Below are 27,094 nucleotides of genomic sequence, written 5' to 3' on the forward strand. Positions count from 1 at the left end.
AATAGTTCTATACCACTTTTTAAAAATGATTCCTCGACCCCTGCAAAATATCCCAGCACGGCAATTTTCATCTCTTCATCCGAAGAAAATCGCTGACCCCGCCAAAAATATTTCAGGGTTTTAAACAAGTGAAAGTCCGAGGGGCCAGATCAGGCAAATAGGGCAGGTGTGGCAACAGTTCGAACCCACAGGATAAATTTCTACCGTAGGACGTGTGAACTCGCGCATTGTTCTGGTGAAACAATACATTTCTTCGCACCATTTCTGGCCAAAAATTCTGATTTCCTCACGCAAACGTCGCAGAAGGGTGCAGTAGTATTCAGAATTGACAGTCTTTCCCTTTTCCAAGAAATAAATCTTCACTTCACTTTGTCACTTCCGATGACTTAGCGCCTTACTTGAAACTCCTTACGTGAAATAATAGAGAGATGAAATTTTACACAGTGACTATCAATGTATATAGTTACGCAGCTAATGTATAGAAACATAAAGTAATTCTTCCCTAGTCAGGCCACGAACTTTCCAATCCAGCTTCGTATTTTTATATATTTTTACAAAACGGCAATAGGTTTGCCAATTCAAATTTCTAAAAATAAAAAAATAAAAGCACTAAATACCCATAATGCATGGTTAGATGAAAATTCTGTATAAGTGGAATTAAGTGTTGACTTGTACGATGATACTAAGTACGAGTAAAGACCAGAAGCATGGCGACTCAGTGGTAGAGTATTCAGTTCTGGTATGGAGGCCTCTGGATACCAGGCCAATGAAAGTTTGTGGTGAACAACATCGCGTTTGTGGGTTTTCTCAGGGTTCTCCAGTTCCCTCCTACATTCTCATTCCATCAGTCCCTTTCTCAATCACTCACCTTCAATCTGTCTCCTTTATTCGTATATTTCATTTACAATTGAATAAATATATTTTTTGTTTTGTTATAAGTTCGAAAGGATTTCCTGTAGTATTTAGTTTTTATACCTCTTTTCCTCATTCATAAACTACTACTCTAAATGTTTGTGACGAATAATAGAACTAGATTGACAAAGAGTTACTTAGCACACCTTAGTTTGTTTGTTAATAAAGAAAGTAATGAACAATGAAATAGCGACTAATAAATTTATAGGCTACTAAAATTAACAGAGTGTAAAATTATAATGTCTTGAGGCAACAATTCTTCAATTTACAGTGTATATTATTAAATCACTACTGATCATGACTTTGATTTGTTTCGCCAGTAACGCCGATTGGAGGATCTGATTCAGCAGGATCTCGTAACAAAATGCACACCTGATTTTAATTTACTCACAACAATAAATAAAATCAATTTAAACTTGTAAATTGACCTCGAACGACGTAGTTTTGCATAGTGTGGTCATTTTCTTGAAACCAATTAACAAGTTATGTAAGATATTCCTTCATGTACTGCAAAAACAGAGTGCTTTTTTATTTTCTGCGAAATTTTACTCATCGAAAATTCTGGCATCACTGGAGAGTCACTTACCGGATGTTGACTAAATTCTTCGGTTAACCTCTATGGTTTAACGTAACAGCTACAAGTTTTTATACTGTCCATCAACTGTAGTCTTTTTTTTTTTTTACCTCTTACTTTTTCCTTGTAATATGCCCTCTATCACATCCCTCAGAATACATGTTTTGTTCTTTGATTTATTAATCATGAAATGAACCATGTTATTAGTACACGTAAGTTTGTACACAATATACAGAATACGTAAATGTTTAAAACAAATAAAATACTCAGAACAAATACAATGCTTCTGTTTTAACAACTTAAGAAATGAAACCATAAAATCATTTTACAACTATATAATAATTATTATATTCATGATCTTTCTTACTGTTTATTTCAATATTTGTAGTTACAAGGTAACATATAAGTACGAAATTTCGTAATCATTTTTTTCTAAATTACATAAACAGCTGCTTAGAAATTCATTTACTTTGTAAATCGTGTTATTTAATAGTTTCGCACTAAGTTGATAACACAAGTATTTTTATGATTATCTTTTATATAGCCAAGTAGTTTATTATACAAATTTCACCTCCCCGACAGATATATAAATTATAAAAATACTGATGTTCAATGGTACACAGTATATAAATGACCTTTTCACGGTGTATGATATTTGTGAATATCGTCATTTCTTCACAAGCAATGTTCAAATAACTTCTTTTTCTCTTAGTGCTAATGCCAACAACTTTATTTTATTTTATATCCTCAAAGTTTATTCAGTCAACGATACTAGTCAAACATCTGTCGGATGACAGAATACATTGTTATTATACAGGATGCTGTATGTTAGCTTGTATAATTACATGTACTTGTTCTGTAAATCTTGCATTGAACTCGCATCCCGTAAAGTCTGGTTATAGGTATATTCAATGATACCAGAACATTTCTCATTGATACATATTACTATTATGACACTAAAACTACCGTGTTTACTCGCGTAATAGTCGCACTTTTATACCAGTTTTTTAATGTGAAAATCCAACTGCGACTATTGCGCGAGGAAAGCTGCCATTCAATTATAGCTATGATTAAAACCATTTCGAATTTTGATACATACAGCATTGTGTCAACATAAAATGGAGGGCAGAAGAGTCACGATGTTACGTGTCTGTAAACACATAAAGTTCTTTTCCTTGGAATCGCGCATGATAAACAATCTCGAAGGAAGTCTTGTTCACAAAGACAAAAATCCCTAAACTGCGACTTTTATGCGGAGAAAGTTTTTGGTGAATGTTTTTACTTCAAACTTAAGTTGCGATTATTATGCGAAGGCGACTATTACGTGAGTAAACACGGTGTTACCTTTCCACAAAACTCTAGACACACTAGAATCCGTAAACTTTAATTGGACAGATCCTTTGTTTTAGGATTCACACACACACTTGAGTACTCACTCGCTTTGGAAACACACTTTAGTCTTTACTTACTTCAGATTTGTCAATTAATTTCTACACCCTCATAAAAAAAATACTAGTATCAAAGTATTTCATGATCCGGCTTGTCATGACTGACTGAGATAGAGGACTTTCTGATACTGATATGGAAGTAACAGAAGTATGGATATGGGATTTTGATTTGGAGTAACAGAAATCTTTATTGCTCAATAAAAGTACATAAGCGATCCTAGCTCGTGCCAAGTGGACCTTGTGATGGACAGACACTGTGTGCGTGGCTTTTCTCGGGGTTCTCTCGTTTCCTCCACTTTCTTCATTCCACCATTTTATCAATTTCTCATCATCACCGTCTCCTTTAGCCTAGCCGGAATAACTGAGACGTATATCTTAAAGATTTCATTTCATTTTTCATTTCAAAAATAGATAAGCAAATTCTGAAAATTAGTGCATGTGATCGAAAAAGCTGATACATTACAAGAACGAAAGTGTTACAAAAAAGTGTTTAAAGTTATAAAGTATTGTTTAAAATCAAGAAAGTACTCTCTGTATACGGGTAAAACATGTGAAAGCATAATTTTGATACATACATTTCAAATTTCTATATACTACAGTAAATTAAGACCTGTTTTCTTCATATTGTTGTTATTAGAAAACCCATAGTCTACGGTCATTATCTCTACCAGTCACCGAAAAATCGACAGCCAAATATTCCAGAAGAGATAAACTGATTACTCATGCGTTAATGTCCTTCCTATCTCCCTGGTAATGACCCAATTTCGATATGAAAGAGAATAAATTATGCGGATTTCACTTATTCTACAATCTTACATCGAAGTGAATACACTGAATGACGAATAATAGAATAGTAATCCTACAATAAGTAACTAAACATACAAAAGAATAGATTCTGTTATACATAATTTTCAGCATTTAGAAAATCCTAGATATAAAATGTATTATTGCAATAAATATTTTCCGTCCAAGCATTTTTCCCGTCTAATGTTTTAACTTGCAGGAAAAACCTGTATGTATGGAGCATGGAGAGCGGGGAGTTGATGAAAGTCCTGGATGCTCATTTCGGCAGAATAATATCTCTTGCTGCTCTAACTGTGGGAAATTGGAATTCAGTATGTATAATTTATTTATCCTGTACTGAATAACTTTAAGATGTATTTGTTTATAAATTTTTCCCCCTTATTTTTAGCTGTAACAATATATGTGTAGTGTATTGTGTTACTTCTAGCGTATATGCCGACATTTAAGACGTACCCCGATTTAAATTTCTGTTTTCAATTTTAAGGAAAAAATATTTTCAGTACACATTTTAAGGATTTAAAAATAATAAAAACAGATATTTTATCAAGAAACATACACACACTCAGCAGTGCTTAACTCAAGTTAAATGAAGAATCGCACGTACGACTGGGAATGTCTACAGCACATGTATCTAGAGTAACGTATGCATAATATGAAACGGTATCCAAATAACATTTACTGATTGCTGCTGCATATCTTAAGAAAACAAGGACAACAAACAAAATAGAATCGGAAATACTTATTAAAATGGAAATAACCAACATTTTTGTATTGGCATATAAGATACATTCCATTTTTGACCTTAATCTAAAAGGAAAAACAGTGCGGCTTATATGCTGGCAAATACGATACATTATAATTAATGGGCCATTCCATCGTCACGGGCAGGACATTTACACTACATTTTTGATGCTTTAAAGTTGTATATTTCTAAAAGTACAACATAAATTCTGCTAATTATATGATATATGAGCAGTACAGACTTAGGAGTATATGTAGCTGATCTTTTCAGTATTTTTTTCTGTTTAGAGTAGAAAATATTAATTCCTAAATGTCTGTCACGGGTGGGGACAAAAAAGAGAAGTAACTTTCGACACACCAAGTGAATGTTACAAAACTCTGTGAATTCTTAGCTCAAAATGTTTTTATTTAAACGGAAATGTATAAATGATGAAATTTTTAAACAAACTTCACAAAATAGAAATTTGCCAAATATTTATTTAATGAATAAACTAAACTTTACTGTGTCACGGGCAGGACACATGGTTGTCACGGGCAGGACACCGTGTGAATCAACACACAAAATCTCAATAAGAATGATTTCAAAAATGAAATAAAATGGAAAATAAGTTAATTTCTGCTGTTCTGTTATAGCATTTTACATAAATAATTATATTTACTTTAGTTGAGGCTCGCTTTTACCACATAAAGTAATAATATGCCGTACACTTATTTCTCACCAGTTACACTTTAGCAAATGCTTTTATTTGCCCATTTACACCCACCTTGTAGGGAAATTCGTACAAAACACTGTCTAACAGTATATAAAATAGGTGCTGGTATCCAGTGCCCGTGCCGTGGAAAATCAGCGCCCGGGGAGAGAGTATACGAGCGTCGCGACGGCGCCCCCGTAAATATAAGTGAGATGGACAGACCAGCCGTAACGCGTCACCATAGTTGGCGCGATGCGTAAGAAAATTTTCGAAAATAAACTCTGCTTTTCCTTGATTTTGAGCACTTTTTAATACTGTTTTCCTTCCATTATATATATAATTTTTTCCTCCTGAATTTTGCGCCCCCTTACTTTGACGCCCGGGGCCGTAACCACGCTCGCCCCCTCCCCCCCCCCCGGGGCACAGCACTGCTGGTATCAAAGGTATTATTTGATCGAAATGCACGTAAGACACATCTTCAACAGTCTTGAAAATTTTACCGCAATCACTTATGGTCTTCATACGAATTTCCTTGACTTCTTCGTCCTCTTCTACTGGGCTTTGTGCGATAATTGCATGTCTATGTTTTCTTTTTCTGTCCGCTAGAGAAAAATCCCATCAACAAAAATGTTTATTGTGTTATATCTTCAACAGCTGGTCTAACACATGCCTTGTTAACATGCACAAACCTTGTAAATCGTCCCTCAGGATACCTTCATGGCTTTTGGAGTCACCATTTTCAGAATCTGAATACAAGTCTGTTAGAAATTTAAAGATTTTATACGGATGAAGCTCTAATTTAAAAGTTCGACGAACTACCAAATTTTCACTGTCAAATTGCAGGAATAACTGTTTTGATTGGGGACACTCAATTGACATCTGTCCCTCTTGATCATTTTCCCGTCTTTTATTCAAAACGTCTTTTTTTTTTTTTTTTTTCAATTTCTGCTGATGACAGTAGTAAAACAGATATATTTTGAAACGAAGAGTTTAAAGCTGCTACGAAATTAGCAGCACATTCTACAATTACTTTGTTTTGTTTCACAAAGTTCCATACTGTCCGTTTTGTACGTACTTCAATCCCATCTACTGCTCCCTTGAAACGAACAGAAAGGTAACACTAGTGATAATATTTATATAACATTTATTTTAAGTTAAAACATCATACTGACAGTAGTACATAATCCTCTATTTTAGTAAATAATGTTCATGCTTAGAAAACTTTATTTTAGTACATATGGAATAATTTTCTATCGTGAATAACCAATGTACACAAACTATCCCACCAGTGGCATGCCCACTGTCACGGGCAGGACAAGTTTTCAAATTGAAATAAATCGAAATATATTGTTAGCATTAGTCCAAAATTTAGTAAATGTGAAGTACACGTGAAAATTGTTACTTCTACTAAGTACGAACCACATTCACAAATTTGCTATTTCAGTACAATAACTTTTGGTAGTTTTCTGTCACGGGCAGGACACTCTAGTTGACGTTTATATCTTTAATGATATTATAAACAATTTTTATCCTGTAAACACTATTTAAACTACAGCTTGTAGCAAAAAGAAGCATCTTGAATAGCTGGAAGTTACTTCAGCCAAACATGCACAGTATACCGTAAAATGTTGCCGATAACAAGAATAAAAATTTTCCTCCCAGCTGACATGTTACAAATTCACAACTCAGACTTAAAATTTTACGTGAATTCTAAGTATAAATAAGTTTTTCTTTGTGAAAAAGTAAATTTCGTTCTATTTACTTCATATATACGTAAAAATGCATTGATTTTAACAGTTTTCGAAAATTTGGGTTCAGGCTCACTTTCGCGTGGAATGGCCCTAATAATATTACAAGGGAATATTGATTATTTCATATATAATTCTGATTAATGACCTACGTTTGTTTAATAATAATAATAATAATAATAATAATAATAATAATAATAATAATAATAATAATAATAATAATAATAATAATAATAATAATAATAATAATAATAATAATAATAAAAAATCACACATCAATCAGAAATTACAGTTTCAGTTACGGGAACTTACAAATTGTAGTTAACTTTGAAAAAGAACATAATCACAGTGGTTCTTACTTTTCTGTGATTGATAGATTATTAAGATAAATTCTATTCAAATTATATTACTTCTTTGATAAAAAAAATAAAATAAACCAATTTCCGAAACAATATATACGTGTGTGTCCAACAAGTTCATGGAATTGTTTGAAACAGTCGAATATGAATTTCCATTAATATAATTTTTAATCATTTCCTACCTAATCCATAAATAAATAAATTTAATTGGAATTCAGTTTACAAAGAATAATTGTAAAAAGACTGAACAAATGAAAATTTGTTTCAAAGATTAGGAAGATTCTGTAGACAATATTATGACGATTCAAATCAAAATTAATCTTGAAGACAAAGAGCAAAGAAGTTAATTAAAAAAAAAAAAGGAATCCCTTATCTTGTAGCGTTCAACATAATCGTATTAGAGTGCGTGACTCGTAGGCTCGTATTAATGTTTGTAACAATTATTTTTTAAAAGTTCAACTTATATTATCCTTCTTATCATAAAATATAAATTTTGTAGATTCATGTAATATATTTAAAAATAAAAATTATTAAAGGAAACATTGACTTCAGAAATACAATCATTCTAGATACTAGCAGTATACTGCTATTTGATTTGTTTTTCAGAATTTACAAAATATTAAATCACTTAAAAAGAGAAACAAGTTCCGAAACACTTCAGTTTCTATAGACAAAATACAGCGTCCTTCTAATGAAATGGGGAACATATACACATCATAAGTGTCCTAAGCATGGTGGTTCAGTGGTAGAGTGCTTATTTCTGGTACATAGAGTTCTGCTTCAATCCCCTGCCAAGTAAGTTTGTGGTGGACAACATTGTGTCCGTAGGGTCTTCTCGAGGTACTCTCATTTCCTTCCACACTCCCATTCCACCGACTCTTCCATCATCATTCACTTGTCTTAGTCATTCGTCACTCATAGCCTAAAGGGCACAATCGTGGGACGTTAAACTCAAAGATTTCATTTTCTTTCATTTCATAAGTGTCATAAATTTATTTATTTTTTTTTTATTTCGACACTAAATTTTCAAAATTAAACGATACAAAATATATTCCACGGTACGAATATATATTTTAATTACAACTGAAATCCGAAGTGAATAAAATTATGTATAAAGAAAGATAAAACTGCACTCGTCATTTGAAATATTTCTAATTGTAAACTATCACATAGTGTTAATACATTTATGTTTCATCTCAAAATATGTATGGCATTTTCTTTACTTTATCGGAGAAACGTGTCACTGAAGCGAAAGCATAAATACTGAATAATGTATATATTTAGTATATCTGTTGATGCGCTTTGATGTACTTTGTGTCTTCAGTACAAGTGGTATTCAGTAACTGTCCTTCCATTTTTTTCAATAATTATACAATCATTTCTTCGTTATTAGAACAATAATTGGAATATATACTTCATTCGAATTTCAAATATGGAATTTAGGAATTTAGATTTCTGGGCTTGCGGCATTTATGGCCATGTTAGCCCATCACGTATGAGGGATTATTTCCCTCGGAAAGCACACTATCCGCGGAAAGGGAAGGAAGGAACTGGCCTGGGACCTATATGTTAGGTACCAACCCGGCATTTGGAAAACCCAGGAAAACCTCATTCAGGATGACTGGCCTGAAAAAGCGTTTACACTTTTTCGACCGAGTGCCACCACCGAGAATCGAAGCCGAGACCTCAAATATGGAATTATGAAAATTTGTGTTTATTCTCAAATATGTTGATGATAATATATAAATAACTTCAACTGAAATTCAGATTATAAAGTCTGAAGAAATGGAAATTCGTTTCCAAGACTTTAAAGGGACAGGAGCAACAAATTAGAAATTGGAAAACTCCCTGACTGTGTATCCTTGTAGGAATTGCATGTACACGTCCCCAATACATTTTCTTTTTACCATTCCATAACGTACTACCTTGTTAAAAACTTCTGACCAAACATCTTTCTTTTAAAAATTTTGTAGTTCTGTCCGTGAGTGTAAGTAAATCAAGCACATGTGAACTTTCTATGGCCGTTTGAAATATGTTATTCAAGCCAAAATATTAAATTATTCTATACACAATTGTGAGAATACTTTTTCTTTTTAAAGAGAGATATTTTGTTTTAATAAATTTGGCCATGTCATACGGATCGACAACGAATTTTAATGACGAAAGAATACTTCTTTAGAATTTATTTTTGTGTTATATTTTAGATTATCACATCATCCATAGACCGCTCTGTCAAAGTATGGAATATAAATAATATTTTCGAACAGGTGCATGTGATTGACCGTCATGAGCTTCAAATAGATTCCATAAGGTAAGTTCTTTGTAGTATGTCCATTCTGTTACTTCTGCTATTTTACATGTATTTACTATTTAAAATTACTTTGTATTATTATTATTATTAAAACAATTTGAAAATCAAGGTTCAATATTATAATGCGAGCTCGTATTACTTTGTAGGTCAATGGTGGCATGTAGTTTTATAAGTATTATTTGTATTTTGACAAGTGTAAACATAATCTTATTTGTATTCTTTTCAAGTTTCTCGGAATAGAAAAATAAATGGAGAAACACATTATTTAATTGCAAAATATTTTGTAACGAGTAAAAAAAAATATATAGTAAATATTACGATACTATTAACAAAAAGGAGTCTTAGCTTATTATAAACAAATTCGTATGTCTGCGATTTTGATTTGCATTGTTCATAACTTGTTCATAGCATTGTTCATAACTTTGCAGAGAATTACTGGCTGTAACTCACGAATCTCGGTCCGAATATTGTTTTTAGCTGCTCTGGTGGCAGCTGTATATGCGTTCTTTGAGATATCCCCAGAGGAAAAAAATCTGGGGTTGTACGGTCTGGGGAAAGTGATGACAAGTTGAAATCTGCGTACCTGGAAATCATACGCTCTCCAAAAATTTGTATCATTAGAGCCCTGGTTTCACATGCTGTGCGAGCAATGGCTTCATATTACTGGAACTAGTGTGCAGAATTATTCGTTACAGCTGTTCTTTAAAAATTCCTGATCTTTGTGCGATACTGCTCCCCTGTAACTGTTACGGCAACACCTTCTTCTTCAAGGAAATAAGGACCGATAATTCGCTCTGAGGTCATACCACACCACACAATACACTTTAATGGATGAAAATCACTCTCACAGATGACCTTGGAGTTTTCCCGAGCCCATACTCCTCAGCTTTGCTTGTTGACAACTCAATTTAAGTGAAGATGGGCTTCGTCGCTCATGACCAGTTTCTGAAGAAAGTCCTGTTGTTCCGTCGCCAATTCTCGGAAGCGAACTGCGTACCTGCGACGGGCTTACGTGTCTTCGGGACTCAATCTCTGCAGCAGTTGCACTTTGTACGGGAACGACTTCAACTCCGCCTTTATAATTCTTTACAGTGATCTTCGCGTCATCTCAAGCTGAGTGGCACGTCGTCGGGTTGATGTTTCTGGGTAGTTATTAATGCCGTCTCTCACTAGTTGAATGTTTTCGGGCGTCCGAACTAAATGCTGTCTACACGTTCTTGGGTATTCGCAGACTGAATAATGTTGCCGAAATCGTGGTACCAGACAGAAAATCGTAATCTGATGAGGACAGTTGTGCACTTTGTGTTATGACCTCTGAGTGAGGATAACGGAACTTTGATTTTCAAAGTACAGTTCTATCAGTTTTGTGTGCTATTCATGATTCAATCTCTGCATGATGGATCTCCTAAGTTTACTTCACAGACTTGCAAAACAGAAACGAGAATCATAATCAAACAAACAATTGGTGATCCATTGCAACTCTCACAACATGCGCCACTACTATAAAATTAAAATTATGTCATTTTATTAGAGTGCATATTGTGGTCGATGCTGGAATGTCAGTGTTATTAAGTTGGTAATTCGAAATATAATTCTAGCAATACGTAAGCTTACATGGTACATAACTTCTTTTATTCTCTATTTTTTGTAAATATACTAGTATTCGTCTGTACTAAATAAAAATAGGTTATACGGAATTATTCACATTAATATTACAGTTAGGGTCTTTATAAAATAAATGAATCGATGACTGCAGAAAGGATCTAAGTCACATTTCTCTGAAATTTGATATATATATATATATATATATATATATATATATATATATATATATATATATATATATATATATATATATATATATATATTCATTTCTCTAGGGATATATACAACTTTGTGTATAGGAAAGGTATGTATATAGGTGTTACAACGGTGTAAACGCAATATTGAACTATAGCTTGAGTGCAAGAAAAGTCTGCAGTCCTGGATTTAACCAGTTTTTCTTTAGTATCTCAAAGCTACACAAAATGGACTTAAGTCCTTTTGTAATCACAGATAGAGGACTTGAACAAGAATGTCTTGTTTCTATCATTTGCTGCCTTAATAATTGCACAACAATGCAATATAATAAATATTGTTGAAGTACTATTATTATTTAAGTATTCTCACTGGTATAAGAACTTGCAAAATATGTTTTATTCCCTGTAGGCGAGAACATTGAACTTATTTGAAGAGTTTAGTTAACTTTCGCTACTTAATTAAAACAGCAACATATTGTAGTTAACTAATTATGATATGCTAACACCAAATTATATAGCCGTCAGTAGGATTACACCTGGAAACTATTTGATTTTTTAATTTTTAAAAATGCTATACAATTGTGTTTTATGTAGGATGAAAACATTCAAGATAACAGTTATTCTAAAAATATACGTAATTTATATTAATTGTAGTCTACAATTTTTTAAAACATTCATAAATATGACAATATGTACTTCGTAACAGTTTAACTTAGGTGTTCTTTTAAGTTTAAAACTTGATGAATGTAAATGATTCCTGGTAAATCATCGCTGTCACGCAATGACACAATAGTTAGAAAACATTGTTTATATAAGACAAACTTCACAAGATGAACCTACGGACACTAGCACTACAAGTTACGAACAACAACTGAGACATCGTATGATCCTAACTTAAGCGAAGTTAATTGCATACAAATTTCTATAATCTTATCTATTTTTTATAGTCTATCGCAAGAAGCAGGCATAGCAGTGACAGTGACTCGTGGCTGTGTAGGTGTTTGGAACTTGCAGACAGGTCATCTTATGTCCCGATTAGCAGACAGCCCTCTGGGAGCCATTGTCACACATGCTGAAGTGACACCAGACGGAAAGTGAGTATCTATTAATTAACTTCATCATTAAGAAGGTAAGCATCAGTTTGTGCCGCACTCTGCGAACCTTGACCACGGTCTTGTCGATGAGGGTCCACACAATCAAGTTGTTAAACTTCCAATATTTATCGAATTTCACGGAAGGAACAGGTACGGAACCGAATTGATGTGATCCGTGATAAGAGAATTAATACATCGAAAATTGAATAACATTAGACAAAATTAGAAAATAAACCAAAACACATTATTCCAAGTTTTAAAAATATTGGGAAGTGTCGATTTATTGACCCTTTTATTCCTCAAAATTCCAAATAAGGATAAACACATATTTTTGATATAAATGTTTGTACATGGTCATAAAGATTAATGGGCACCACAATAGAACATCAATACCATAGGAGCATGTGAACACAAGTAGTATAAAGGATTGATAATAGTTATCGTTGAAATCACTCAGAAAATCATTATTATTATCTTAACCTAAGAATATTTCTTTTGTTTTACCTTCACTTAGAAAAAAATCTTTCCATCGTCAAATATATATTATTATCGTCGAATAATATTCTATATATTCAACATTTATTCATAAATATCATCGTAAGGATATTATTTTAACGGAGAAAATATTGTATCAATTAATCAATTCAGTATCTATCAAGAATAGTTTGAACGCAACGAAGTGCCTTTGTCAATTTCTACACAACACCAGTTGGATAATACAGATATTTTAAAACAGGTTTCTTACGCTGCCAACAAAATAACTATCATTAATATAGTTGCTAGATTCAGAGTTATGTGTTCCATAATTGAGATTAAAATAAGATAGGTAAAAGAGGAACACATGCAATTTCGAAATTTCTAAAATTGAGGTAGCAATCGTCAACTTCCCGGAGCTACACTGTTTTCAATTAATGCTAAATATTCGGTTCTTCTGCGGTCATCATAACTTGCCTTGGTTTACATAAATTTATGGTTTCGTGGTTGAATTTGGTAGGTATGATTTGTTTGTTTGTTTTAATACATAAATTACAAATCAGAAAATAAATATAACAATTTGAAGAAAGTTTGATAAAGAAGACAGTTTATACGCCCTGTCTATATCCGGTAAGACAGAACAATGAATTAATTACATAGATCGACCATGTTAGTAATGCATTGTTGTTTGTCTCATCACATAAAACAAGAAAACACATCTACAACAGAGTGATGATAAATAACAGATATATAATTAATATAACCTTATCAAAGATATTATAGAACTGACAAAACATTAAATAGAAAATTACACAAAATTGAATAGCTAAATGAACATGATCAAAGTTTTACAGTAGGAAAATACAACATAACAGAATTCACATGGAAAAAGGATAAACATGATAAATGAAAAATGTAAACGGGTCACTTGTGGTCCGTTACAAGGATACAAATGTTTCGCTACGGTCTACTGCATATTTTGATTACACTAATAGCATTTATAGGCTACCTGATTTTGTGCAGCAGTTGAAGAATAGCTGACCTAGAAGAACACAATTATTAATTCCAGACAAAGAAAATTCTACAAATTTCATATTTTGAGTCTGTACCTTTTGTACAATAATTTATCACACAGCAGTAGGCCTATTTACTGGATCAATACATTTATCGAAATGATAGTCCTTTCTTCGAAATAGGAACACTCTGACTCAATGATAAAGCGCTCGTTTTTGGTGGTGTAAATAGTCCCTAGTTCGATGCCAGACCATGAAAGTTTGTGGTGGACAATATCGTTTCCTCTTTTCTTCCATATTTCCATTTTACGAATTCATTCATAATAGATAACTTTCATTAATCATCCGTCTCCATTAGCCAAAAAAAGCATAAGCGTAAGTCGTTAAAGGTTTCATTTCATTGCAGTTCTACCTCAAAGAGTTTATTCTACTGAGACGAAGTAGATTAGTCAAACACATCTATCTGTTATTCTTCCGAATTCTAACGGTGTTTTAACTTGAACAATATAGGCCTTACTATGATTTTTATTTGTTGAAACATTATACTTGATTATTTTTTATTTTCCTCATTAAACTTTTGATAAACTACTCTAGGAACAATCAAGTTTCTTTGGGCGTTACCCTTTCGCTCTCCCTACACTATATCCAATTTTGCATACATCCAATCCACGACTAGAAATAATGAACATTCCCTTTTAACCGACTTCGCTTCGATATTCAGTTCTCAAGTTATGGATTTAAAAAAAAAAAAAAAAAATGCCTGGTCATAGCACTGAAAGAAAGCATTTTTACTTTGGTTCCAGCTTAAGCGTCACACGATTAATTATGCTCTTTAAGCTAAGGGAGATTATGGTTAAGACAATTTAAGGATAATGGAAGAATTACTGGAATGAGAAAGTGGAAGGAAATGGAAGTACCGAGAGAACCCACGGACGATGTTGTCCAGTGGTGCCCCCCCCTTATGTTCATGACGCAACCCCAACTGTGACTTACACCCGCCTCCCAGCCTGATCGTATAATTATGGCAATTCAAATTTAAATGTTATGTACAAACACCTTCTCTTGCCAAATCGCCTGTTCTACTAATTCTTTTCGATTAATTTTTACACCCTCCTCAAACGTATTTATATAGATTTTAACCCCCCCAATATTTCAATGACGCAGTTTGCGTCATAACCCCCCTTGTGGGCATCCCTGGTTGTCCACCAGAAACTTGGCCGGGGATTGTACTAGAGACCCCACACACCAGAGATAAGCGCCACTGGGGCCACCGTGCCTCCCTACAATCATGTTTCTCTACACTTTGTCTTATCTTGGTGTCAGGAATCAACTCGCAAACGTTGTCGATGCTGTTTAGAAACATCCTGTGTATACAGTGGCGGATCCAAGGGAGGCTATAGCCCCCCTTGACGCTCAGGTATACACTGGATAAAATGGGCTTCAATCCTGCTTTACACTGAATAAAACGGCAAAATATGGTTTAGCCCCTCCCTTGATCATATCCTGGATCCGCCCCTGTGTATATATATATATGATATACAAAGTGTTTCTTTTCGATGGACAGGAGCGTAGCGCATTATCCGCCAGTGTTATAGGAGTCGGCTAAGAACCAACCCCCTTAAGAATAGCAAAAGGTGACAGAAGTGGGATACGTAAAATTCTCAAGTAGAAAGAAACAGTGTATATATTTTTCACAATAATATTTTTTCTCACTTTAAATAAGAAACATTATGCAGCAGTATGTGCTCGGATATAAACTGCATAGGGTAGAAGAGGGGAACTGGGAGATATGTTTTTGTCAACATTGTTTTCCTCACAGGTTGTAGGTGTTTTTCTAGTTTTTAAGAAGATTGTATGTTGCAGGTTCTTCTGCACCTGTAGTGGTAAGCTTTCGGCATCTTTACTTTTGATGCTGCAACATTTTTATTGTTGTTGGTTTGATTTCCACTCAATTACCCCCTTGGGTGCAAAATGATTAAAGCCAGTCCTGGTGCACATAAAGCCGTGGGGGTGATTGGGTGTAAATGAAGAAAACTCAAGCTTTCATTTCGTGTATATAACTTGTATTCCACTTAAAAACTAATAGTTTTATGTGGCCTAGAAAAAAATTATACATTTGTTTACGCAAAATAAGGAGTAACTTATTTCTAAATATCAAAAATATTTGAATGCCTTTTCAATCCTTCCAGTTCTTGTTTATAACATAGTATGTGTCCGGTGAACTTAATCCAAAATGTACCACATATGAAAAAAAAGAAAAAAAAAACTATAAGCGGTCAAAATTTTGGCCGGTAAAAAAAGAAGAAAAAGAAAAACAAAAGAACAGGCCCTGATAATCAAACATAGGAGAAGATAATAAGAGTAAGGCTAAATAACTATAAACTATTACAATACAACAGCGTTTCCCAACCGGTGTGCCGCGGCACACTGGTGTGCCGTGAATGGGCCGCTGGTGTGCCGCGAGGAATCGAAACAAAATTATTAATTTTATAGCAATCAAATTGCAAAACGTAGGGAAAATTTTTTTATTTTTATTTCCCATTACTATGAACCTCTACTATGAATCTACAATTTTAAGTTTCATACCGGGTTACTGTTCTATATATTTCTAATATTGAAAAAAAGTATTTGCTGTCATTGTTATGACCATTAATGCTTCTTTATTGTTGCAGACTATTTCGTAACTTGAAAATTTAAAATATCATTCAATTTTTTCGACAAAAAATATTTACGTTTGTGTTTTAAAAGTATAAGAGATTTGTTTCTTCGTTCGTTATTTAGTGATCTAAGGTTGGATACAGTTTTAAAAAGAAAGCGCATTTTTAAAATCCTGAGTCCAATATTTCATTGCAATTGTTTTCTATTTTTAAATTAAAATGAAAAATAAGCATAATGATTTACCACGGGGGAAAAACCAGTAATAGAGCTTTCTCCTCTGTGAGGAGATCAATAATAGAAAAAATACCACTGTGTTTTATATTTACAAATAATAATATCTATAAGTGTGCCGCGAGAATCCAAGTAACACCCGCAGTGTGCCGCAAGTTGAAAAAGGTTGGGAAACGCTGCAATAGAACATGTGTTGGAACTCTGGATTGATAAATAGATCCTATTTACAGAATCAGCACTATTGGCATATGCAACTTCTACTGGAAGCCTAAGTTGAACAAAATAGCTTAATAAGCACAATGCACTATGAAACCTAAGCAAAAACTGTTTACTTACAGTATTCCACCCATTTACCCCGTATCATGCGTCCAATTACCCCGTGGAAGTAATTGGGAGGTACAAATTTTAACAAAATTTTAACTGCTTCACAGTGAGGATTTACGATTGCTGCTCTTCACGGCACCATCCTTATGATTTTTTTTTAAAGTAAAAGTAAGAAATCTGGCTCTAAATATTAACAGATGCGTGATTTATTGTGACTCAAACCACAACACACACAAACCTAAAACTCGGTTTCAAATATGTCATTTCTCAACCAATGAGCTCTTTTTATTTATTTATTTATTTATTTGCTCATTATTACTCTCTCTCAATTTTTTTTTTTTTTTTTTTTTTTTTTGTACTGATCAATATCTACCCACCCAAAATTTGGGTGTAATTCAATTCCGTAAAAATATACTGAAATGAAAAATATAATTTTTTAAAAAGTTTTTCGCCCAATTACCCCTGTACTCAGTTCCCCCTTCTACCATATGTTTTGTTATGTAACTGCGAATTTACGTAAGTCGCATATTAGTGGGTCGGCGTACGCAACGCAAAAGCTGATATGTCACATTTAGCCAATTATAATTTGTATATGAATTGGTTCCGCTTCTCAAGGCAAGATTTGGCCAAATAGTCTTAAAATTATTAATAAATTTTATAGACAAGTTTAAGAAAAAAAAACTGTTACTATAACACATTTTGTGTCAAGAATGGGAACAACGTTAGGAACCAATTGATATACAAATGGCCTAAACAGGACATATCAGATTTTGTCTTGGGGCTACATTATTGTTTTCTGAGAAAACTCACGAAAGTAAGTGCTGTGAAATTGGGATTACTCTTGTTTCCAACAAATTCTTACACTCCTCTTAATAGTGAACCAGTGAATAATAATAATAATAATAATAATAATAATAATAATAATAATAATAATAATAATAATAATAATAATAATAATAATAAACAAGTGTTAAAAGTAACTTTTAATGAAGCAGAATTTGTATTTGACTTTTAATCTCAAGTTGACTCTTTTTTTTTTTTTTTTTTTTTTTCATACTTTCAGGTATATAGTATCTTCAGAATCTGGTAACGTTCTGATATGGAATCGTTTAACAGAACAAGTACTTTACAAAGACGAACAACAAGGAACACTACAAGTTTGTCTTTTGGACGACGGAAATCGGTTTTTTGTTATATCAAGAACAGGTATGACTGGTGACGGACGTTGTCTCTTGGTGACAAGACTCATTCCTGATGGAACAGAACTGTACAGAGTGGAATTTTCATACAAAAACTTCCGTCCAGCAGTTGTAACTTGTGATGGGCTTCAGATTGTAGTTCCTGGATACGAGAAACAGCGTAATATCTTGTACGTATACAATGCTAAGTCAGGTTCCTTGGTGCATAAGATGCCGCTAAAGTACAGTGGATGTAAAGAAATGATGTCGATAGTAGCAATGCCTCATAAAGCATCATGGGTGACAGTTGTTAGTACTGAGAAAAGCATTATTTTAGATATTAAGAACAAGAAATTAGTTCGTATCGTTGCTAAATGGGGAGGGAAGTGTACTCGTGATGGCAAGTACGGACTATATGCTCCATCCAGAGGTGGACTTGAATTGGTAGAGTTACGCCATGGTAATACAGTGAGAACTTTTATTCCTAAAGTTGCAGAAGGTGTTTTCACAGTGATCTGTATGTTTAATAGGACTTTTGAATACGTACTCTATTACCACAGTGGAAGAAAAACTCTTCGTGTTTTCAGGTAAGTTCTACAGGAATTTAGATATTATAAGATTCTTTTGGGTATTTTCAGAATACACAAAAAATATTATAATCAGTAGAATCTTATAAAGAATCACTAGAATTTATATGTAAACTATTTGTATTTCCTATAATAAGCCCATAAAAGAATATTTTCCTATGGTTATAGCATATACAATACAATGTATTCAATCGCACAATATTTCATATTACAGAATAGACATTTATCCGTGCTGTTAAGTTTTAAGAAATGAACAGTTAGTTATTCTGTTACTTTTAATCAGAATCTTGTTATTTTTACTTTAATTCCTTTTCTCTAAGACTACAAGGATGTGAAGAAAGATCGAGAGAATAATTATTGCTCGTGTAAACAATAACAAACTTGTGTTATACTGTGCCATAGTATTTAAGAGGGAAAATGATTTCGAGGGTCGTTCCTGGCTGTCGATCACTCGGTGAAAGATGAACCTAAAAGACTTTGAGGAACTCCTATTCCTATTAGTTGAGTTGATTCTGAGTTTAACGTCCCGTTCAGGAGCAAGGCTATATGAGACGTGGATCTACTGATTAACGTGGAATCCGAACCACATGAGCTCCCGTCGGGAACCGAAACCGGGTCTCCCATGCCAAAGGCGCGTATGCTAACCGCTTAGCCACGAAGGAGCTCTACTCCCATTAGTGTTTTCCTAACAATGCGCTCTGAGTCATTCTATTAAAAATACATGATGGCCAAATAAACCTACTCTTACAACTTACTTACATTAAATATTAATAGTAATAATAATAAATTAAAAAGGCAGATTAACATCTTTACATGTGTAACACTTTACAGACTATAACCGTACCACACTCATCATTAACTAAAGTAAATGTTGCAAAATCTTGCTATTTTCCACACTCACGAACAAATTGATCCTCTGCACTGACTTTGAACAGAAATGGTAAAAAGAATCAGATTTAAATCAACAGAACTTGTTGAATGAAACTATTGATGGGATTGTGTCATCAATGTGATGTGCTATGTAATACTATATATTACTTTTTTATTATTATTTATGTGTACGAGGTCTGCCCAGAAAGAGAGGGAATCTTAAAAAAATATATATATATATATACAATCTGTCCTTGACTTTCTACTTGCCAGTGCCACGTAGTGGGATTTTTCCTAAGCATTTCAACCGTGCATTGCATTACCCTGCCTTGTGTCATTGTGAGACTGCGAACGTTGGAGTGAAGTATTCCATACTTGTGGCAATTTTTGTGGTACGAAAATTAAGATTTTGAGAAAGCAGCGTGTTCAAATTTTGTTTCAAATCGAGGAAAGCATTCACAGAAATTTTGAAGATGTTGCAGGAAGTGTACAGGGAAGAATGTATGAATTGAACTCAATGTTATGAATGATTTCAGCATTTCAAAGCAGGAAGAACGACCATGGAAGACGAGGTAATGCCTGGACGCCCATCAACATCATGTGATGACGTTGACTTCAGAAAGTGTGCATTGTATGAAAGAATTGTCGTTTGATCGTCCGCAAAACAGCTGAGGAAGTAGGAATGAGTAAACTATTTTTGCATGAGATCTTAATTGAACTGAACCTGGATCATGTTGTTGCAAAATTCTGATGCCAACAAATGAAGAGCAAGACACGTTCGAAAACATTTAAAGGTCTTTTGAATCGTGAAAACAAAGAGGATAGCTTCTTCAAAACATCATGACAGATGACGCGGTGGCGAGACTTGGATCTCTAGCTATGACATTGAAACAAACGCAGTCATCCCAAGGATGGAAAATTCTTCACCGAGACCCCCCCCCCAAAAAAAAAAAAAACGTGAAAGTCGCTCAAACGTTAAGGTGACTTGCTTATTGGTTTCTTTGATTTTTGTACCGTTGTCGCACATGGTCAAATCATCAATGAGAATCATTATTTAGAAGTGATGAGGCGCTTGAGCGAGGCTGTGAAGAAGAAGAAGAGACTGGAAACTTAGGGAAATGGAACATGGGTGCTGCTCACAATGCTCCTAGCCATTCGGCCCTCATGATTAGGGAGTTTTTGGCCAAGATCAATACAACTGTTGTACCTCAACCACCTACCTGTCTGATTTAGCGGGGTGTACTCAACTGGGGAGGGTCTACCTTCCTAACTCAATATACATTTGTATACTTTCTCAGTAAAACTATACTTGTTTAACAAGGAAATTATTGATGTTCCATGAAAATTTAATTTCATACTTCATCTCTACTCTTTTTCTTTTAAAAACAATCTAGTTCTATCATTTTTTCTGAAAATTTTTACAATTACTTATCGTTTTTTTGGGTGCAGAACAATACCCGTTCAATAGTACATAGACGTGTTTTTGTAGTATTGGACTCCCCCCGTTAAGCTTGAACCCCTCCCAACGAAAATTTCTGGGTATGTGCCTGCTCCAAGTTGAAATCTATCCTGTAAGTTTGCCGTTTCCAATCCATAAAAGAGAGAAAAAATAGCTCCGAGACCTCCAGGCTATTCCAAAATATGAGTTCCAGCACTGAAAGACGTGCTGCGAACCATGTACTAATAACGGAGGGATCTATTTTGAAGAAGGTAAATCTGAATATCCTCCACAAACGGAAAGTTAAGTATAATTACTTAGAAAGTTCGATTTTTTTTTTTTCTGAATAAACCTCGCGAGTATTACGAACAGGTTTACTTGGCCAACTGGTGTTTTAATAGAATGACTTAGAAGTTAAAATAGAGTGCAGTATATATATATATAAAAAATACCAATAGGAATGTAAGAATGCGAGTTTTTCGAAGTCTAGGGAGATATAGCATATAAGGAGAGGTTTTCCTCCTTATACCCTCTGAAAGTTCACACACTTCTTTTATAACATGAAAAATTACATTTAGCTGAAATGGATTATTTGTAAAGTTTGCTATATATTAATCAATTTCTATTGCTCATATACAACTTGCTTTTGACAGGACCGCAGATGCAAAAATGATCGCGAACTTCCGAGTCCAAGCTGAATTAAGCGCTATTGAAAGCACAGCTGATGGCAAAGCAGTCGTTCTTGGTACAGTCGATGGCTGTTTATCTGTAATGGCGATTGCAGATCCTGCCAAGCCTCACATGAAAGAATTCTTAGCAAATCTACCTTCCAGAGATGAAGAGGTAATAAATCTTACTAACTAAATTGTATCTAATAAATACAATATCATGTATTATCTGACACTATTTTATGCAAATTTCATTAGGCTGGGATGGCACTTCGAAAGAAAAAAAGTGGAAAATTTCCGAAAAGGGGGGACTGAAATGGAAACTACATCATCTCCCTTTCGTTTACGTTACCAAATTACATCCCATATCAAACTATTAGTGTGTTTTATCTTATATTCCAAATTATTAAAAAGTGAAAACAATTCCACCATTTTAAATTGGGCAAAATACATATTTCAAATGATGTCTTGTTACCGCCTGTCATAGTGTTGGGAATACATGGGAATAAGTTGTAATCCTTCCCATTTTGTAGCAGCAGGTTTTTTATTTTTATTTTTATTTTTATTTTTATTTTTATTTTTATTTTATTTTATTTTTATTTTTATTTTTTTTTTTTATATATATAAGGATAGACGCATATGACAAGGATCTTATCAAATTTCAGCCTTCCTCACCCCTCAGAAGTCCAGACCTCAAGTCTTGCGACACTTTCAGTGAAGTAATATCAAGAAACATGTTTTAAAGGAACGATACCAGTCAACTCAACAGTTGAAAGACGCTCTTAAGCAGCCTTTGCAATAATCAGTAAGGTTAGTGCTTCGTAAATTATCAGACAGAACATGACACCGCACCATTTTGTTCCAAGCAAATGATGGTGTTCATACAGATCTGGGTGTATGACAGTAAGTTCGGACTGGCCTAGCGTTGCCAGACGTCCCGGTATTAAATGAAAGAATTATCTGTCCAGAAAAAGGCTTTCGGGACGCCTGTTTGTCCCGGTTTCCATTCTTCCCTGATTGGAAAACATTTAACCTGCAAGAATTAGTATGTCACACCTAAAAGCTAAAGGTTTTTGGATGATTTGTGTAGCTAATTAATTTTAGTAAACGAACAACAAGGAGTTTGAAAATCACATCCATTCTTTCGTCCTATGGGTTGTTTAGCTGCCAGAGGGAAAAAGAAGAGGATTTTAAAAAAATATTCAAGAGGAGGCACATGTTATGACAATATTTTCTTGAATATCACTTTCAATACAATAGAACGTCTGTTTTCTGATGATGGACTTGAACTACTAGTTATCTTATACTTCAATCAGCAGCGCAGAACTGCTTCATTGTTGGAACTGTTAACGTCATTAACTGCATGTTAACGTCATTGAAACTGTCTGTTTCGTCCTATCGTCCGTCTTCTGAGGCACAATTTTACAATCAAGCGCTTTATCCAGTAGGCAGAAGAATGAATATATCTTTGCAAGAATGAATATTTCCAGTAAAAATTTCAGTAATAAAATTCCGTGACAACTTACTGTAGCACAAGAAGTGTCAGTTAAATACATAAAGGTATGTGTCTTTTTTCTGCCAAACTTTTGGAGAGTCTGCGTAAGTCATTCAAGAGATTTATTTTTCGTTTATCGTTCTGAATTTAGCGTAAATGTATTTTTTCTTGCTAAATGCTAAATTTGTATTTCTTTTCGGGTAGTGTTTCTGACTCAGTTAATGACACAAAAAAGTTGGTTGAATTATAAATGGGAGGCTGTGTCGTAATTGTCGCAATATTTAGGACCTATTAAAAACAACAAATTGGAATTCGGAATAAGGGACGCCAGGCAGCTCTTATGTTGCCTTTTCACATTCTTGTGGGACTTCATTTGTGTTAACTGTGTATAGAATGAATTGGAAAATTGTGAGTAATAACCTGGAAAAGAAAGGCAATTAATTGATTCTGACCAAATGAGTATAAGAACCCTGACCTGAGGATTGGTGTCCCAGTTTTTCGTTTACAAAATTTGGCAACGCTAGACTGGCCAACAGGTCCATAGCCAGCCCAAAAATGTAGGGAGGCGATTTAATCATATTATAGTTCATTTGCAAGCCTACCATGAATTTTTTTAGAAGGTCCAGTAAAAATTTAGGGGGGGCGAGGCCCCCTGGACACTCCGTGAGTACAGACCTGCTGACCACCTGGGAATCGGCAGAGTCTCCCGAGACCAGAGGTTTCCCAAGAGGAAAAGTGAAATAATTAACATAAGTAATGTTGAAGACAGAAATGAGCTGGTATTAAAAATGTGATTAAAGAAATAGCCAGTTCAAGCCAAGTTAAAGTTACTAAAATAACCGCAATTTAATTTCAATTTGATTTGATTTTGAGCTTAGTGTCCCCTTCAGCAGCGTGATCCGAGAGCTACATGAGCTCTCGCTGGAAATCGAATTCAGACCTCCCACACCAAAGGCGCGTATGATAACTACTTAGTCAGGAGATGCTACAGTTTAATTTCAAGAACTATCAGTGTGCTATTATTGTGTTCATTTTGGAACACTTTATACTGCTTTGTGTTTCCTTCTTTTAAAATATGTATTTTATTTAACAGTATAAAATGTGAAATTTGTAGTTAACAATATATAGTCTACACACACTTTGTAACTATAGTTCTTAAAGAGAATAATATAATAACTTTTATATTTTAGATAAGTTTATTTTGGTTGGTGCAATCAACATGCACGGCAGTGCATGGCAGCCAAGTTCCGCAAAGAAAATGAAAATTGGCCTGCACTGCCGTAAGCATATTATACATGAACAAGAGTTTTAGATAAAATCGCCGATTTCGAGGCTTTGTAAAAACGAATCTATTAAGGGTAGAAACATCAAATTTAGAATGTAAGGAGATATCCCACAGATGTACTCATATACCAAATCTCACATTCCTATCTTCAACCATATTCGAGTACTGGACCCCCAAAATATGGAGTTTTCAGGCTCACTGACTCACTCATCAAATTGATTAGGTACTTCCCAATGAGATAGAAACGTGAAAGTTTGCATAAAGGTACCCGATAACAACTTGAGTATGGAAAAAGTCCGAAATCTGAGGAATGTCCTATGGAAAATTTTTTATGAGCAAAAAACTGTCCTTAGCCAGGAAAAAAATCGTTTCACTCACTCACTCACTCATCAAATTGATTAGGTACTTCCCAATGAGACAGAGACGTGAAACTCTGCACAAAGGTACCTTATAATGACTTGAGTATGGAAAAGGTCCGAAATTTGAGGAATGTCCTATGGGAAAGTTTCTATAGGCAAAAAACTGTCCTTTGCCAAGCAAGAAATCGATTTACTCACTCACTCATCAAATTGAGTAGGTACTTCCCAATGAGATGGAAACCTGAAATTTTGCATAAAGATACCCTATAACGACATGAGTATGGAAACATTCCAAAATTTAAGGAATGTACAATGGGAAAGTTTTTATAGGCAAAAGACTGTCCTTAGCCAAGCAAGAAATCGATTCACTCACTCACTCATCAAATTGATTAGATACTTCCCATTGTGATAGAGACGTGAAACTTTGCATAAAGGTACCCTATAACGACCTGAATATGGAAAAAGTCCGAAATCTGAGGAATGTGCTATGGTTAATCTTTTATGGGCAAAAAAATGACCTTAACCAGCAAAAAAAAAAAAATCGTTTCACTCACTCACTCATCAAATTGATTAGGTACTTTTCAATGAGATAGAAACTTTGCATAAAGGTACTCTACAGTAAGTTGAGTATGGAAAAAGTCCGAAATTAAGGAATGTACAATGGGAAATTTTTTATGGGCAAAAAACTGTCCTTAGCCAGGATAAAAATCGTTTTACTCACTCACTCATCAAATTGATTAGGTACTTCCCAATGAGACAGAGACGTGAAACTCTGCACAAAGGTACCTTATAATGACTTCAGTATGGAAAAATGTCCGAAATTTTAAGAATGTCCTATGGGAAAGTTTCTATAGGCAAAAAACTGTCCTTTGCCAAGCAAGAAATCGATTCACTCACTCACTCATCAAATTGATTAGATACTTTCCAATGAGATAGAAACGTGAAACTTTGAATAAAGGTACCCCATAACGACCTGAGTATGGAAAAAGTCCGAAATCTGAGGAATGTCCTATGGTAAATCTTTTATGGGCAAAAAAAATGTCCTTAGCCAGGAAAAAAATCGTTTCACTCACTCACTTATCAAATTGATTAGGTACTTCCCAATGAGATAGAAACTTGAAACTTTGCATAAAGGTACCCTACAATAAGTTGAGTATGGGAAAAGTCCTAAATTTAAGGAATGTACAATGGGAAAGTTTTTATAGGCAAAAGACTGTCCTTAGTCAAGCAGAAATCGGTTCACTCAATCGCTCATCACATTGATTTTGTATTTCCAATGAGATAAGTCGTGAAACTCTGCATAAAAATATCTTATAATGACCTGAGTATGGAAAAAGTCCGAAATGTGACGAATGTGCTATGGGATTTTTTATAGACGAAAAATTGTCCGTAGCCATTAGGTACTTCCCAATGAGATGAAGATGTGAATGTCTACACGAAGGTAGCTTATAATAGCTTGAATATGAAAAATATCCGAAATTTAAGGAATGTGCTATGGAATTTTCTATGGGCGAAAAATTGTCCTTACTCAGAGATCGGTTCATTTACTCACTCCTCATTGATTAGGTGCTTCCAAATGAGATAGAGAATTGAAACTCTGCATAATGGAACCTACCTTATGTAATGACCTGTGTAAGTAAAGGTTCCAAATTTAAGGAATGTACTATGGGAGTTTTTATGGGCGAAAAACTGTCCATAGCCATTAGGTACATCTTAATGAGATAAAGATGCGAAACTCTCCATAAAGGTACACTATAATGGCTTGAAAATGAAATTTGAGGAATTTGCTATGGAGAATTTTTCATTAGTAAAAAAACTGTCCCTTACAATCAGAAATCGGGAACGATTCCGTTATTGAACACATCATGTGCATAGTGATAATGTTGTTAATCGTCTGAGTGGTCGAGTTGGTGCCCTTCTTGCTGGTCTATTGGCTACCACGTGCGCCTTTGATGTATGGTGTCCTGGGTTTGATTCCCGGTGGAAGAGCCTTTGGAATCTTAACTCTCCTCGATGTTTCTGTGTTCGGTCC

The 27,094-nt window shown here is 34.2% G+C and overlaps 1 protein-coding gene across 1 annotated transcript in view; it reads left to right on the plus strand.

The window, feature by feature from the left end:
• Nucleotides 1-27,094, plus strand: part of LOC145671091 (NACHT and WD repeat domain-containing protein 2) — a 183,050-nt gene that overhangs the window by 140,337 nt on the left and 15,619 nt on the right. The window contains exons 20-24 of the mRNA XM_081739848.1: nt 3,938-4,049; nt 9,483-9,589; nt 12,336-12,482; nt 18,246-18,947; nt 21,909-22,098. Coding sequence (XP_081595974.1) covers nt 3,938-4,049; nt 9,483-9,589; nt 12,336-12,482; nt 18,246-18,947; nt 21,909-22,098 — 1,258 coding nt within the window. The remainder of the gene's footprint in view (nt 1-3,937; nt 4,050-9,482; nt 9,590-12,335; nt 12,483-18,245; nt 18,948-21,908; nt 22,099-27,094) is intronic.

The sequence above is a fragment of the Thermobia domestica genome, chromosome 15 (assembly GCF_964235325.1).
Source record: "Thermobia domestica chromosome 15, izTheDome1.hap1.1, whole genome shotgun sequence".
Classification (NCBI taxonomy): domain Eukaryota; kingdom Metazoa; phylum Arthropoda; class Insecta; order Zygentoma; family Lepismatidae; genus Thermobia; species Thermobia domestica.